We start from the raw sequence: 15,495 nt of genomic DNA, 5'->3' as shown, positions 1-15,495 counted from the left end.
CAGACCGCTCAGAAGAATTAATTTGGTAGTCTTGAACAGAGGCTTAATACAGTGGGATATTGAATCTGGTGGGCTTTGGTTTTTTTCTGACTCTCAGGGGTTTTTTTATATTATAGGACTACAAAGCTGATGAAGATCCTGCGTTATTCCAGTCAGTCAAGACGAAGAGAGGACCTTTGGGGCCAAATTGGAAGGTACTAAGAACTAATGTTACAACCTTAGGAAGACTTTATCAGCAGAAAAAAATAGTTCACGATTCCTTAGAGACTAGCACTAGCAATGTTAGTCTTAAAACAGAGGGCAGAAATTCAATACTGCTTCTCTTTTTTGTATTCAGTTAAAATTCCGAATGTGTTAGTAAGCAAAGGTACTGTCTGCTGCTTGTTTAATATCACTACTAAAACCAAAGCAAGCCATGCAAATTAAATTGGATGAATGTTATCCTTACTCAAGACTGACATCTGAATATACACTATGATGAATTCCACGGAAGTCATCAGGCTGCTGTGGTAGCCACTGGAGGTGACTTAAAATGCAAAAATTTAGTTGGAAACTTCCTTCTATTTAAATGGTTATAATTGCGTGTTTCTTAGAGCAGGGTAAAAGATAGTACATGTGTATGTTTTATTCAGAGTTACCACAAAACTAGCAGAAGATAGTGGCAACTAAACCTAAGCCTGTCTTTACCTTGCCATATTGAATATCCAGGTATTTTTCACTTGTGTGGAGTGTATACAAAATGCACATGAAAACCTCTGGTATTTCATCATAAATATTTCCCCTCAGTGAGATAACGCACCCTGTTTCCATTTGTGCATGTGTGTGTGCATGCATGCACAGATGCATCTACCATGTTCTTGAAATTTTCAGTCTGGCGTATGTAATCTGAGTTGTTTTGGGAAATCAATTTTCCACATTCTTTGGTCATTTACCAGTTTTCTAATAAGTACAGTCGTTGTGTAACCATAGGAAGATGACTTGACCAAAGCTTTATTTCAAGGTAAAGCCATCTGGCCTTTTACCAGGGCTGCAGTTCCCCAAGCCTGTATACTGGAAATCTTGTTCGAAGTTCTTGCTTAAGAAGCAAGAAGACTGCTTGCTTAATATCATCTCCTCCTCCCCCCTCAAGTCAGACCAAAATTTAGTGTTCTAGATTTCCATGATGTCCTTACTGGATAAGTCTGTTTTAATGTGAGATGTTACATTCTGTGAAAGCTCTTCAATATTAGCGTTACCTTTCTGCATGAACACATTATTGAATTATTCTTATGTGGCTGTCAATACAACTGTAGTGTGAAAGCTTAGTACTTAGTCACATCCAGTATGAATTTGCTCTGCTTACGTGTTCAACTACAGGAAGGTCATGCTTGGGAACTCACTCCTTAGTAGGCAGCGTAAGTATATGTCAGTGTCAGAATGTGTATGTCACCTATATACACCTTGGTAATGCCTGTATGCTTTTCTTAACAATTTAGCCTAAACAGGTGCTGCATACATAAAGATGATGCTTTCTTGAAATAACTTTTTGTAGTCTGTTGCCTGAGGTCCTCTTCCATTTCCTCCAGAACCTTGCTCAGCACAAATTCAGAAAGAAATTTCCTGTGGCCCAGCATATACCACATGGAACCTAACAACACCTGAATGGCAACACAAAACTTGCTAGCCCATCCCTGCCCCAGTCACAAAGCACATCCTTCCACAGCCAGCCTTCAAAATTCATGTATATATGCCCATCCCAGAAGGAAATATACTTTGTCTGCTACACCAGAAATCCTCATAGAAACTGAGAAGCTAACTGCTGTATACTAGAATGAATATACAGGCAATCTCTCAGGAATAGGCCCCTAGTTACCAATTAGAATATAGTTTTTCACTTTTGTCATTACTGTGAATGAACTGTTTCATTGTCGGTAGCATAATTTTACTTCTTATGTTTAGTGTGTGCTGTGATGAATTATGCTTAAGTAAATGCTGAGGGTTTTTTCAATGCATTGCAAATGGTGCCCCAGTTTCTTAAATTCTCTTGTAAAAGCATTCAGTCTTTCATTACCCAAAAAAGTTCTAAATACAACACAAATGTTTCTGCCCAAATACAGTGTGAAGGACTTGCTCTGAGAGGTGTGAATTTTCTTCTAGTTCATTAGCTTAGATGTCACCATTAGTTATTTTACCCCTAGTTTTTGCAAAGCAGCAAGATAAGCGTCAGATATTAAGAGTAGGGTGCATTGGACCAGCAAGCTCTCAGTTTCTAATTTCCTATCCTAAAACACAGTTGTGCAAGCAGAAAGTAGGCAGAAGATACACCAGCCCTTCTGCTATCAGAAGCTTGACCTGTGTCTTAAGTGCCAAATAACTGACCACCATGTCTGACAGAGCAGTGTCCCCATTTCCCCCTACATAATACCACACTCATTGTCAGCTGGCCTGAGATCATAAATCAAAGCAGCCTGAATTCAAGGACTTAAGCTGTCTCTTGTCCCACTCTGGAATGAGGCTGTAGTTCCAGGGGCACGTTTGTGCGTCGCTGACCCCTCACTCTTCTACTTCTGTATGTGCTGGTACAGTGGCTTTAATGCTGCATGGTAATTAACCTAGGGGAAAAAATAGGGAACCAGCTTTTTGTGAAAGGCTGGGAAACAATATGGCAACACAGGGAGCTGTAACAGGACGGTTGAAAGTTTCAGTAGAGCTTCAGTGGCTACTGAAGCTGACGCTTCACTGCCATTAAGCTGCATTACCAGAAGAAAAGCTTGCGAAGCTACCTCTTGGGTGCTCCGTGTGCTTCAGTTTGCCTTAATGAGCTGAGGGTGCCACTGATGTATACCACCGACCTAATTGGTGCTGCCATAGCTGTTCCTAACGTTGTCTTTTCAACATGATGAAAGTTCATCCTGTGACAGTCCAGTTGTACACACACAAAAATAATGTGAAATTCCATTTTGCTGTGAGGGTGGTCAAACACTGGAACAGATTGCCCAGAGAGGTGGTGGAGTCTCCATCCATGGAGGTACTCAAAACCTGACTGGACACAGTCCTGGCAACCTGCTGTAGGTGACCCTTCTTGAGCAGGCCTCCTGCACCCGCTGATCAGAGAATGTCCCTTCCAACCTCAGCAGTGCTGTGATTTTGCAATCTACATATATCTACACAGTCTTAATTCTTTCCTTTGTGTGTCCAAAGACAGAAAATAGTTCTGCTTCAGGAAGTTTCTGAGCTTATAAGTATCTGGAGATTGGTGGAGTTTCTAAGTGAATTATCAATTATTTTCTTCCTTGGGTTTTAAATTTTTACATAGATTTCTGCCATTGGCTGCTGTCAAAGTACTGAGCCAGGTGGACCTTTGGTCTGACTTGTAGGTTTGTCCTGGGCCCAAGCATTAGCTGGAATCTCATGGAAAAATGAGATTATTGTGTGTTTCAAGATGACGATGAGGGGAGGCATGTATTCAAACTCCCATTATTGTAGTACTCTTTCTACCCTGGCTAAGTATTCTTGCTAGCAGGGTAAAATTGTCACATGGATTATTTTTGTAAACTGTGCTGACAATGTGCATCCTGCCTTAGACGTTTGTTGTTCCTTCCTCCTCAGGAAGGAAGCAGGAGGCTGATGCAGGAATGGCCGGGTTGGGCCTGTGTGACCCAAAGAAAGTGGGGAGTTACTGATTTGTTTTTTAAAAACAGCTGTAAAATGAGGAGTAGAACTTTGAATGCCTGGAACTGGCAGCACCGAATTTGTATGTTCCATTTAGTTCTGTCCTTTTACTACTAATGCCTGGACATAGACTTGTGCTGTTTGGGAACACCAAACAACAGCAGCACTTTGTTTTTTGCTCATGAATAGAACATCAGTCTTCTGAGGATAATTGGTTTTCATTTAAGTGCTCTCTGGTGATGAGTATTTGTGATAAAAATTCTGTGTTAAATAAATATGCATTATTCACCAAGATTTTTATATGTTAGATGTATCTCACAGTAAATCTTTTTACTGTGTACATGGCCAAGACAAGTTGTCCATTTCATAGTTAAAAGAAATGTAGCTTAAAAATGCCGTAAAGTATTTCTACTTAGAAGTTTGTTGCAGCTATAAAGAATAAAAACCTGTGGACTTCTTGTAGTAGTTGCTTGTTACTCAAGCCAAGCACACAGAGGGTTTTTTGGTTTTGTTTTTTTAAGCGACTATCAGCTTCCTTTTTTTTTTTTTTTCTTATATTTTTCTTCCTCTTTTTATAAGGCTTGGAGTAATCTAACATGCTTTGTTAAACTAAAAACATGATATGGTCTCTTGTATTATGTAAATCTGACTGCATGGATTGTAGGAAAATCACTGTATGGTGTTACAGGTACTTCAGAATTGTTTGGATGTAGGCACTATAACAGAAACCTAGGAATTATAAGAAATGGTGGTGGGTGTCTCCTGAATTTCTCTCAGTTCATTCTTCTGGGGATCCTTCTTTTGCACAAAGTCTTGAGCTGGAGCTGCTTCCAAGCAGTCTTTGAGGTGGAGCTTTAGTTGGTCTTATGGCCACCTGTTGCCATTGATGATAAACAAGTTCTCTCCCTATTTTTTCTCATAGTAGCAGTCAGAAGGTCTGCAATTCATTATGCAAAAATGAGTATGTACGTTATGTCCCACAACTAGACATTACCTCTACACCTGGGTAAAGACATACCCTTCTGGCACTGTCTGCAGGAGAGGGACGTGAGGGAGAGAGGAAGAGGGGAGAGCACGCCAGTGTCTGTACGGGCAGGGCAGAACTGCAGTAAGCTTAAGGTTTAGGCTTTTGTGAGAAGCAAACTTGAGGGGTGGTTATGTGCCTTTTGTTATCTATTTCCTAGTGCATGTGCTGTACTGAGCAACTCCAATTATAATTGCCTTTGCACAAGAGACCCAAAAGTAAAAAATAATTTGGTGCTAGCTATTGTAATCAAGCTTCATTGTCCTTTCAAAACATCAGAAAGTATATTACAGTGGAAATCATGAAAATGAAATCCATGTTAAGACGAACATTTATAATGTAAGTTTGCAGCGTGGATGGAATTGTCTTACAGACTTAACCTGATTGTTAGTTAATCCCTGTTTTCCTATGTTCAGAGTACAGTGCTAAGTATTTACTAATAGTTAGAATTCGAAATATTGTAATAATTCTTAATAATAATTAGAATTAGATTTTATAATTGTAATAAAATGTTTTAATTTAATACTATATTTATAATTATAATATAATACTCTAGAATTATGCTTTCTAATAATTAAATTAATTTGACTGAAGTAAATTTTTAAAAAATTAAAAATTCCTTCCCATTATCCATAAACAGAAAGAGCTAGCAACTGATGAAGAGTGTCCAAAAATGTGCGCTTACAAGTTGGTGACTATCAAATTTAAATGGTGGGGACTGCAGAACAAAGTCGAAAACTTTATACAAAAGGTAAGCGCTTCTCCCTTGCTGGGGTGTTGCTGGGGAGGTGGGACTGGAGGTGAGCGGGTAGGTAGGCAGGGTGGTTCTGTGTTGACGTGAGGGTTTTCTGAGGAGCAGCAGTGATGAAGTTTTCTGTTGCTTACAGTCAAGCAATTTCTGTTTATTTCTTCAGCAAGTACAACCATTTGTGTCTTGATCTACTAGCAATGGGGTCGCATTGGTGGTACTAGAATAACTTTCTAAGTTAAAAAAGCAAAAGTATAAGCGAAGAGTCTGTGTCATGTAGGTGTAACGCTTGATTTTGTAAGCAGCAACACTTGCCAGGAAGAGAGTTCTTTGATTCTTTTTTTTTTCTGTAAGTTGAAAGTTGCATAAAATGTGCTGGTGTTTCACTAGTATTTTATGTTCTAGTTTTCTTAGGAAACTAAAGTAGTTGTTTTGGTTGTTGTTTTTTTTTTTTAATCGAATGCTTGCAAAACCAGGTATGATGCAGGTAGAATCCAGTGCACTAGGATTTAGTTGGCAATTGTGGTGTTTTGTCAAATTATGTTTGCATCTTATTTCGTTACTGCTGTATCATCAGAATATGAGTTGTAAAATATTTTTAAAAGTATGACTAAATATTTAGAATGTTAACTTATGTGTAGGCAAAGTGTTTCATCTAGACCATCACGCCATTCTCTCTAATCCAGAGAAAATGTGCTGTAACAGTGAGTTAACCAAAACATGATATTCCAGTAGCAATTGGGCATGGTGCTTCCTCACAGACAACCAACGCCAGACCTTTTTCATTGTGGTAACCAGGGCTCTGAGCGGGCCACACAGCTAACTGCATTAAATGGTTACAAATTTCAATAAATATGATAGCAAAAGAGAAAAGCTTCAAACAGTAGTAACTGAAAATGAAATGGAGAGGTAGTTTGTGATAGCCACAGTACAAAGTAAGGGTAAGGAGACATTGGAGACTGTCTTTAGTGTGGTGGTGGTTTTGGGAAGGAGTTGCCCATCACACATTCTAAACTGAACACTGTTAGGGAATAAGCTGAGCAGAAGAGCCAAGACTGATTCTATGGTCTAATTAGGAGTATTTGAAGATAGGACCTTTTATTTATTCCCCCCTCCACCCCCAACCTTGCTTTACCTGAAGCTGATTCTTTAGAGGAAGTTATCTCCGTCTGCTAGTTGTTGAGACCCGTATGTTGGATTTGATCAGCATTGATTTGGGGGACAGTCAGTAGCTTGAGTGATGCAAAATCTGGGAGCAGATGAACAAGATGTGAACTTCAGCTGGCAACCTGGGTAACTGAATACATGCAGAAGTCTGTGTTTTAGTAGTAAAATAGATTTCTGTGTTGTATATACACAACTACTTTTATCAGAGCAGCCAGAAGCAATTCTGGTAATTTTGCAAATTGAATGGTTTATATGATGCATCTTTCATCATCCAAGTCACCATTATAAAAGTTGAGATTCCAGGGCGCTAGAGATGGACTTGAGCTGGCAAGTTGCAGTTCTTCAACATAACACAGTGGGGATTTGGGGCTGGCAGGTATTTTGAAATGTGAAACCCACCAGTTTAAGTAGAAGAGGTACAGTAAAAATATTCTTACTGTGATCGATACAGAACACAGATATGCGTACTTTAGTGAAAGGGCCGTGGAATTCTTAGCTTGAATATTTATACTCAAGGTTTTTGTACTTTTGTAATTGCATGTCAGCTATTACTGGGATGCTGATTTGGTACAAATCGCAAGCGTGCCATCTTTGGAGTCAGAAGTACTTCCCTTTTTGCTTCATTCTGGCTTTAGGAATTGGCCATTCTTGTTTTTTTAATAGTGAGCACAGAACCTGTGACAGTTCTGTCGTAGACTTTTATGTAGTTCATGCTAAATATTCTAGCTGTTGTGATGCTACGTTTATTCTGTCTAGTGCTATCTTGGAGCTAGAACAGATTGTAAAAGGATTCTTCAGCATTTTCAAGTAGCATAAATTGCTGAACTTTCTTGTAACTTTTTTTTGACAGTGAAATTTGTTATTTTTTTTCCATGTTAAAGCATGTGAGAAATGAGATGACTTTAAATTGGACTGAGGAATGTGAGGGGGCTGAACCTGTAGCAATCTGAAACAGCATGCACCTAAAGATTATAATTGAACAGCTGCAATCACTTCACCAGTCTTTGGCAAAATGTGGGCCTATTATCTAATGTTTGTTTATCTTAAAGCAAGAAAAAAGGATATTCACCAACTTTCATCGCCAGTTGTTCTGTTGGATTGACAAGTGGATTGACCTGACTATGGAAGACATTAGGAGAATGGAGGATGAAACCCAAAAGGAGCTGGAAGCGGTAAGAATGCTTTTTTTAAGGCTGATGTTTGTGTGCTATCTGCCTGTACCTGTGCTATTTATCTGTTCGGGAATTGACGCAAGTTATGTTGTGTCCATCCCCTTGTGTGTGTCTGGGCAATTGCTGATGAACATTACAGCCCCCTTAGTGATTCTCCTGTGCAGACCCATGCACTTCAAGCTTCTGCATGCTGTGTTGTGTCAAGCTGGAAGTGGCTGTAAGGTAAATATTTCTCATGTCACTAAATCCAGAATGTCTGCCCTGACCACCTCTTTATTTATGGTGCCATACCCATTGCAAAAGTCCCATTCAGTGCCTTTTTACCACTTGTCAGTTAGAATGCAGAGCTGTCATCCTGCTTTTCCATCATGTGTCTTGTTTTGTTTCGTTTCTAATCATCATTAGATCTGATTACTTTTTCTCTTCGAACATGTCTTCGAGCAAGATTGAATATATCACATGACAGCTGTTCTGCTCATCCTGATTAGCACACCAAAACTGAGAATTTTACTTGCAAAAAGGAAGTCAGTAAAATTAACAGGCTTGAGATGGTGTCAATTTTCATGCTTTAGTGGCTATGAGGACTGATCTGTCTTTGAACTGATGTCTAGAAGGAAACTCATCCATAGGGCACTTTCTCTACTTTCCTTTAAGAGGCAGAGGAACATTCACAGGCTAAGCAGGAAGTCTTATTCTATAGCGTCTTTCCAGAGCAAGACCTTTGGCTTGAACCTTTCTCATTTTAAATCCTGCTGGTTTTTTTAAGTTCTTGCAGTCTTTGGATTTGCAGTTCTATTTCTTTCCCGTTTTGCCAATTGCTTCATGCCCCAAGCCCATTCAGCTTGTCACTTTCCTTCCATTGTCTTGGTTCTTTCAAGACACGATGGGTCTTCAGGTGTTACTCGTGTTTTTTGCATGATTTAAGTCATTTCAGCTGCCAGACATCCTTAAACAGATTGCCTGGTGCTTTAAACCTACTCTTGACAGTGATTCTGAAGTGCATTTTGTAGTTTGTTCCCAGCACATCTTTTTTTTTAGTATCACAACTAGCTGCAGCTGCTCCATCCCCACTTGTTATGCTCTCCATGTTTGGACTTTATGAGCTGTGTGGACCATCTTGCATTGCGTAGAGATGTTTTCTGGATTTGGAAGAAGTGTTTCTTCACTCTTCTGTGTGTTAATAGGTAGATGTTCTGAGCTGGTAAAACCAAACTTTCTTTTCAAATAAGCTGAAGGGATTGTCTACTTTGGCAGTTCCCAGTATATGCTTTGGAAAAGAATGATGTTCATTCACTCTTGCAAACATTGTGCCTTCTCATTGGCGTTTGGATATTTTTGATTATGGCAGGTCTTCCCTCAAATCACATGGATTTCTTCTTTAATTCTACTTTATGCCAGAACCTATTCCTAGAGCCACCTGTTCCTAGGTGTCTGTGAAGGAGTAAGAGTAACCACTTTCTATAACTGATTTTTGTCAGAAGGGTTCTCTTTTGCACACCCATAGTTCTTTATTTGGAATGAAATGGACTTCATCCAATTTCTCTGAGAAAGGATAGTGGCAGTGTGAGGAATGCATGCAAGGTATGTGTTGGAGAGAGTAAGCAGCACTTGACACGTCCGTGTGCATTAGAAAATTTCCCTTTTGTGTCTCTGTGGACTGTGGATGTTTGTCTTCTTGTAGAGAAAGTTCTGTTTCACATTTCTCACTGGTAAGTAACTTCTTTTAAATACTTTATGCAAAATATTTGCTGTTTTTTAGTTCTTACCTTAAGCAAAAACCAGATCATATGTTTCTGGGTGTAACATTTATCCTTGTTCTTAAATAGCAAATGTACTTATTTACTATTTTCATGTTTTGCAAAGCAATGCAAATAGTTTATTTCAAATAGCTTGTTGTGTAAGACATTAGCATCGGGAACTTAAGTGTATTACTTGTTGAAAAAGTCAGTTTTTCACAAGAGAAATGTATTGATTAGTTACACTAACACAGCTTTTCTATGTGTATTGTGAAATGTGAGAGGAGCGGGGACCTACTGTTAAAATATCTTGGGTTTTCTCAACTGTTACAATAGGGGTATCCTCAAACACCTATAAATGATGCAATTTCAAGGTTTTTGTGGTGAAGTGCATTATTGGAGAATAACCTAAGGGCAAAAATGTCACTGCCAAATAAAATACAAATGCTAATTTTATCCCAAATAATTTGGTTGTGTGTTTCATATTCAACTACTTCATCCATTGTGCTAAACAGTAACTTTCATTAAATCCGAAGTATACCACAAAACACTTGTTTTATGGCCAGGACCACTGGGAAGTGAGCACTTAGTGATAAGGTGCTTAATATGACAAGAATATCTTTGTGCTTCCATCCCTGCAGAGAAGTAGTCGGCTTTTTCAACAGTGTTGCACTATGCAGTTCTGTGATGCTTAAAAACAAAAAACTGCAGAAAGCAAGCCTAATAATATTGGCAGCATTACATTTTCTTACATACATTGCTTTCTGTTGCTGTTCCCTTTCCCATTAACACCCTTTCTTCTTCCTGGTTTGAGCTAATCTTTGGATTCTGTGCACATTTTGGTTCTTTTGTTGGTCCTGTTCTTCATCTTAAGTCGATTTTTATAGTCAGGATCTCTGCTTTTGTTACTTTTTTGTTACACTCTGAATCCTCATCAGTGTTCTTCCCGAGTTTCTCTATCCCAGCCCATCCTTTTCTTGCCGTTTTTCTTTCACTTAGTGGTTTGTGTATCTGACTCCTGGAGATGAGGAGCACCTGTGCTTCATTAAATACACATCAGCTAATCAGAGCATAGCAGAAAAGCATTTGACCCTTCCAAAGCACTGTGGCCAACCTACCTCATGTCTTTGCGAGAGTAGAAATGCCATGTTGGGTATTTTGAGCAATGTGGCTCCATGCTCAAAGCATCATGGGCTGTTAAAAATCTGAGAAGCATCATTTACAGCTGCTGTACTGTTTCCAGGCTTCCCCACCAAAAAAGAAACTCTGTATACCCAGTCTCCAAAAAACCTCAGCTGTAGCTGATTCTGGTTCTGGTCCTGGCCAGGGAAAAGTACTCCTGGTCATGTAGATTGTTACCTCTTTCTTACTAACCAACAGCGCGATAGGTTCTTTATGTGGTAGCTCACAGTTTTATTTTACGTTTAGATGCGTAAGAAGGGTTCCGTTCGAGGCACTTTGGCTGCTGACGTCTAGAGGAGTTCTCTGTAGGTTCTGAGGCAAATCAAGCTGTGTAAGTCAACTGCTGGTTGGAAAAGGAGAAAAGTGGTTAATGTTCTGATGGATGGGAATTGCTGGCAGAAATCCTCTAAATGGACATATATCCAGATAACACTTCTGGGCCTTAGCTCCCTCCTGGTTGATAACCTTGTGGTGATCAACAGTTGGAGATGACCCTTGGTGTCCAGGGTACCTAAGAGACCTTCTCCACAGATGGGCACTGTAATAGGCTGGGCAGGTGCTCGGTCCGGTGGCAGAATGCCTGAGGCGTTGGCCACGTAACCTGGTTCTTCGTGCTTATCTAGTACAGAAACCCAAAGTGCGTGTCCTGTTGTCATCACTGTGCCCGCACTGAGCGCTGAAGCCTGCAGCTAGTCTTTTGGACACAAATCAGAAAAGTCAATGAGCTTCATTTTGCTACACACTCAGTAGCAAAGTGATAAGTGGACTTAGTCCACAGAATTTAGGGAAACCGTGGACTGTCATCTTCAAAGCATGTTAAGTTCTTGAAATCCAGTTCCACACAGATATAGACTAAATTGCGTTAAAACTGTTACTGTGGGAAACAGGTTGTCCAAGAGTTGCAAGCTTTTGAGTATTTGTGTCCAGTACTTTAATGTTCGTGTTTCCCGCTGTGACTGTTTTAATACTGCAGGTGGGATCCTCAGCCAAAGCAGTTTTAAAATCCTGCCGATGAGCGTGAGGCTCGTCAGAGACTGGAGCTGCTGTCCACCAGTGAGGACAGCACCCAAATTAAGATTCCCTAACAAGTCTTGCATTGCTTTGGTATGATTTGCTCAGTCCTGGTGATGTTTTGACTGCCCTGCCCTATTTTTCTTGGAGATTAATAAAACTGCCTATTTGGAACTTACTGTTTGAGGAAACTATTAATGCTTAATTATATATTTTCTTTCTCCACAGTTACGTAATCAAGGCCAAGTCAGAGGAACAAGTGCTGCCAATGATGAATGATGATGGATTTAACCGTCACATACAGTGTTGATATACAAATGTGTGTGTGGATGCATGATTATTTGTATATAATTATATATACGCACATGCATACTGGAGGGGGTTGTTACAGTGTCTCCAGGGTACTATACCTGTCCTCAGCAAAGATTCAAAGGAAACTGCTTTCATTACGTATACCTGAAGCAAATAAAAATCAACTGAGTAGTGTCATTTAAAGGATGAATTAACTGCAGAATTATGCTAACTGGTATGTTTCATGAATGTCAATACTGGACCAATTTATTCCCTACTTGTTTTTTTCCTGTCTTGAGTCACTCTGCTATAACTTGCCCATATCTCATTGTAAAGAAACAGATTCAAATAAGTTAATTTCAGTTTTGTGTCTTCCCTATGTGATTATTTTTGGAATAGGAACAATGAATGTATTTATAGCTATTTATTTCTGGATTGTCATTATCCTATAGTCAAATTGGGAAAAAAATTTTATTAGTGGAAATTGGAAGACTTTTACAGTTGAATAAGTTTAACCCAAACTTTACCCATTCACTGATTTAAAAGAAAAAAAATCATGTTTTATTGGACTTTTGTACATTGAAATGCTAATGTTTTTTCTTCATTAAAATTGGCAAGATTAAGGAAAAATGGCTTGTGATTTATAAAATAATTGCAACTTGAAATTTTCCAGAAGCTGGTTTTTTAGACAAAGATACTGACAATACTTGCAGAATATTTCAAATACATCTTAGGCCATGCGGTGAAAGCGAAGGGGGATGATAGCCCTTCCCTAAAGTAATACTTTCTGTTAATGAAATCTCTGTTTTCCAGAGTTTCACTTTGGAAGCTATGCAAATGGTCTTGATTTCACACACATTACTCAATGGAATATAATTGTGATTTTTAGCTCTTTTCATGTTGAAAATACACTTTAAAAGAGATGTATACTTTCAGATATGATGAAAGTTTAAATTGTAGCATCTGACATATTTCTCTGATACTTGTTAGGAGTAGACACATAAAAGAAGAGATGGTATAATAAAGACCTCCTGTAGATAACGCTCAAATAGGGAAAATATCTTCAGCCTTTTTTAAGGAAATATTCAGAGCATATCATAGATATATATTATCAAAATGCTTGCTAGATCAGAAACGAATTATTTTAAAAACACTAGTTAGATAAAGTTCTATTAATGCCCGGTTTCCTCCCAGCATCCTCAGAAACCTCGGTGGGGCAAGCCTTGCTTAAGCTTCCATCTTCATAACCTCGCATACATCCAAGTATTTTGGAATCATTTTGGACCTACTTTGCTTATGAAAGGAGTGATCTGATTTCCATTAGGGTCAGTGACAGAATTTTCCTGAACTTCCAGGGTGGGCCAGGTCTGCCGTATGACTTGCCGTGCCGGGCGCCTGTCTGCTGTGAGTGCCAGGCACTGACGCGTCTGCTGGGGTGTGGGCATTTGTACCTCTCCTGTGTAACTGCACCCTCCTACCCTCTGTGCTGCAATTTTTTTTTTTTTTTTTTTCCTTTCTGGATTAGCAGTTAAATGGTTATTTGTCCTCTGTACCATCAGGAGGTTGGTTTTGTAAATATACAGAGAGACATGCACACACATCCACACACGCATATGGTTTTAAAAGTGTTTACAGCCAGGAGGGCTGCTGCACGCCTGGGAACCCAAGGGCTCAGTTCTCTCTTCAGTGCTGGAATCCGAGTCCCACTGTCATTAGCATGAGTCATAACACAAACTGAGGGAAAGGGACCCTACAACTTTCATGTTTTTGGACTAGTTGTGAAAATTTGAGAGAATCTTGTAGTGAATGTAAAATGTTTAGTTTACTTTGGCAGTCTCTGGTGTGACCTACAGTAAAACAGTCAATGAAATTTAATTAAATAAATTTGATCATAAAATGCTCTGTCTCTTGTCTTAGGTATTAGTATTTGCAGTTTGCTAATGAGCTGGCATTAGTTTTATTGAGCTGTACGAGAAGGTTGGAAGTCCACTAAGGGTGCGCTCCAGTGGTTGGGAGCTCAAACCTGTGTTTGAATGTTGGTAGCGATCGGGGGGAGGGAAGGGCTTGTTTGCATTTTTGTTTTGTTTTAGGATTTCAAGCTGAGTAACACATACTGAGCTGGAACCTTGCCACTGTCTAGAGAAGGGAGATGTTTTGCTTTTGTAGTGTATCATGACTGCCTATGTTAATGTGTCAGGCTGACAGTTTTGCAGACACTTAGGTTTGATGCTCTTGGTCTACAGCAGCTCTCTGGTCTGTGGCTGTCTTCATGTGTTGCAGCTGCTGCTAATTCTGCATCTTGCCTATGCAAGGCAAGGATCACCCCGCTGTGCGGAGAGGACAGGGTGGTGTAAGGAGGAGGCTGCAGCACGGCCAAGTTGGCATTAGGGAATGGAGGCATGGAAGTCACCTTGCCCAGCACAGAGGCTGATTTCCAAAAGCACGGCTCCTTCAGGCTGAAGTAGTGAACGACTGCTCTTGCGGAACACCTGAGGAAGTGGCAGGGTCTCTTGGCAAGGATGTCTGAGAAACCTTTTAAGCTGGGGTAAGATCATGTGAGTATAGAATATGTATGTATGAGGTGCGGGGGAACAGCTGGGCAATTACAGGCCCGTTTAGTCTGGTGTCAGTGATATGCAAAGCTTCAGAACAGACTTCTGGAGAAATAATTAGAAATGGAGTAAGTAATATAAAATTAACAGAGGCAGCTGCAAGTAGGTTTGGTTGTTGTATGTACCAGAGCACTTGCAGTGGTCCTCGGAAGAATAAAGAGATGTATCAGACTGGGAGAGGTGAAGCTGCTCAGGGCACCGGAGGTGGAGTCTGGACGGGAGAAGGGGGTTGCAGATGGTGGGTGCCTCCCAAGCAGTGCAGGGTGCTGGGGGGGCTGATGAGGGCGGTGGCATCCCTCCCTAGCTGGTCCCATCCTCTGTCCCCATTGCTCGCAGCTGCCTGGGCAAAGGAGGGCTCACAGCTGCCTTTGCTTTGCGGACTGGTGGCTGCCAGGCCTGCGCGGGGAGGGCAGCAGAGGCAGCTGCTTGAGTTGAGAGGGGCTTGTGGAGGAGTTTGTGTTTCTGCCCGGCAGTGCTGGCCGTCTCAGGCTGCGTCACTGATCCGGTGCGTCTCCCGGTAAGTTAGCTGGCCTTGAGATGAGGAGCAGGAGCTCACTAACGCTGATTAAAACCATCGTCCCACGGGATGAGAAATCTAGAAATGGACCATGGGCTGCCAATCTGCTGAAGCTGCTGGATTTCAGAAAGCATCCGTGATTTTTAGAAGTTTTTTTAAAAAGACATAGTTATTGTTAGACAGTGTGGGGTCCTTGCTCCCAGACCAGTAAGTGCTGCAAGAGCTGCAGGGTGGAACAAGAAGAGACTTTGTGCTCAGTACATACCAGACAAAAGCTTGCCTCTTGGTGCCCTGTTGGAAGCTGGGTCTGGCCTCCCCTCCCTGGCTTCAGCTTTCTTGCAATGGAGCATCCCAGTAATAACCTGGTCTTTATTTCAAGTATTT

The 15,495-nt window shown here is 40.4% G+C and overlaps 1 protein-coding gene across 1 annotated transcript in view; it reads left to right on the top strand.

Annotated features, from left to right (window-relative positions):
* The window catches only part of PITPNB (phosphatidylinositol transfer protein beta), a 35,628-nt gene extending 22,066 nt beyond the window's left edge, over positions 1-13,562 (top strand). Inside the window, exons 7-10 of the mRNA XM_082325445.1 lie at positions 117-194; positions 5,316-5,426; positions 7,640-7,762; positions 11,920-13,562. Of these exons, the coding sequence (XP_082181571.1) occupies positions 117-194; positions 5,316-5,426; positions 7,640-7,762; positions 11,920-11,970 (363 nt within the window). The 3' untranslated portion in view covers positions 11,971-13,562. The remainder of the gene's footprint in view (positions 1-116; positions 195-5,315; positions 5,427-7,639; positions 7,763-11,919) is intronic.
* Positions 13,563-15,495: the final 1,933 nt, after the last annotated feature.

The sequence above is a fragment of the Platalea leucorodia genome (assembly GCF_965183815.1).
Source record: "Platalea leucorodia genome assembly, chromosome: 12".
NCBI classification, from domain to species: Eukaryota; Metazoa; Chordata; class Aves; order Pelecaniformes; family Threskiornithidae; genus Platalea; species Platalea leucorodia.
The sequence above is the reverse complement of the archived record's forward strand: the minus strand, read 5'-3'. Positions and strand labels throughout refer to the sequence as shown.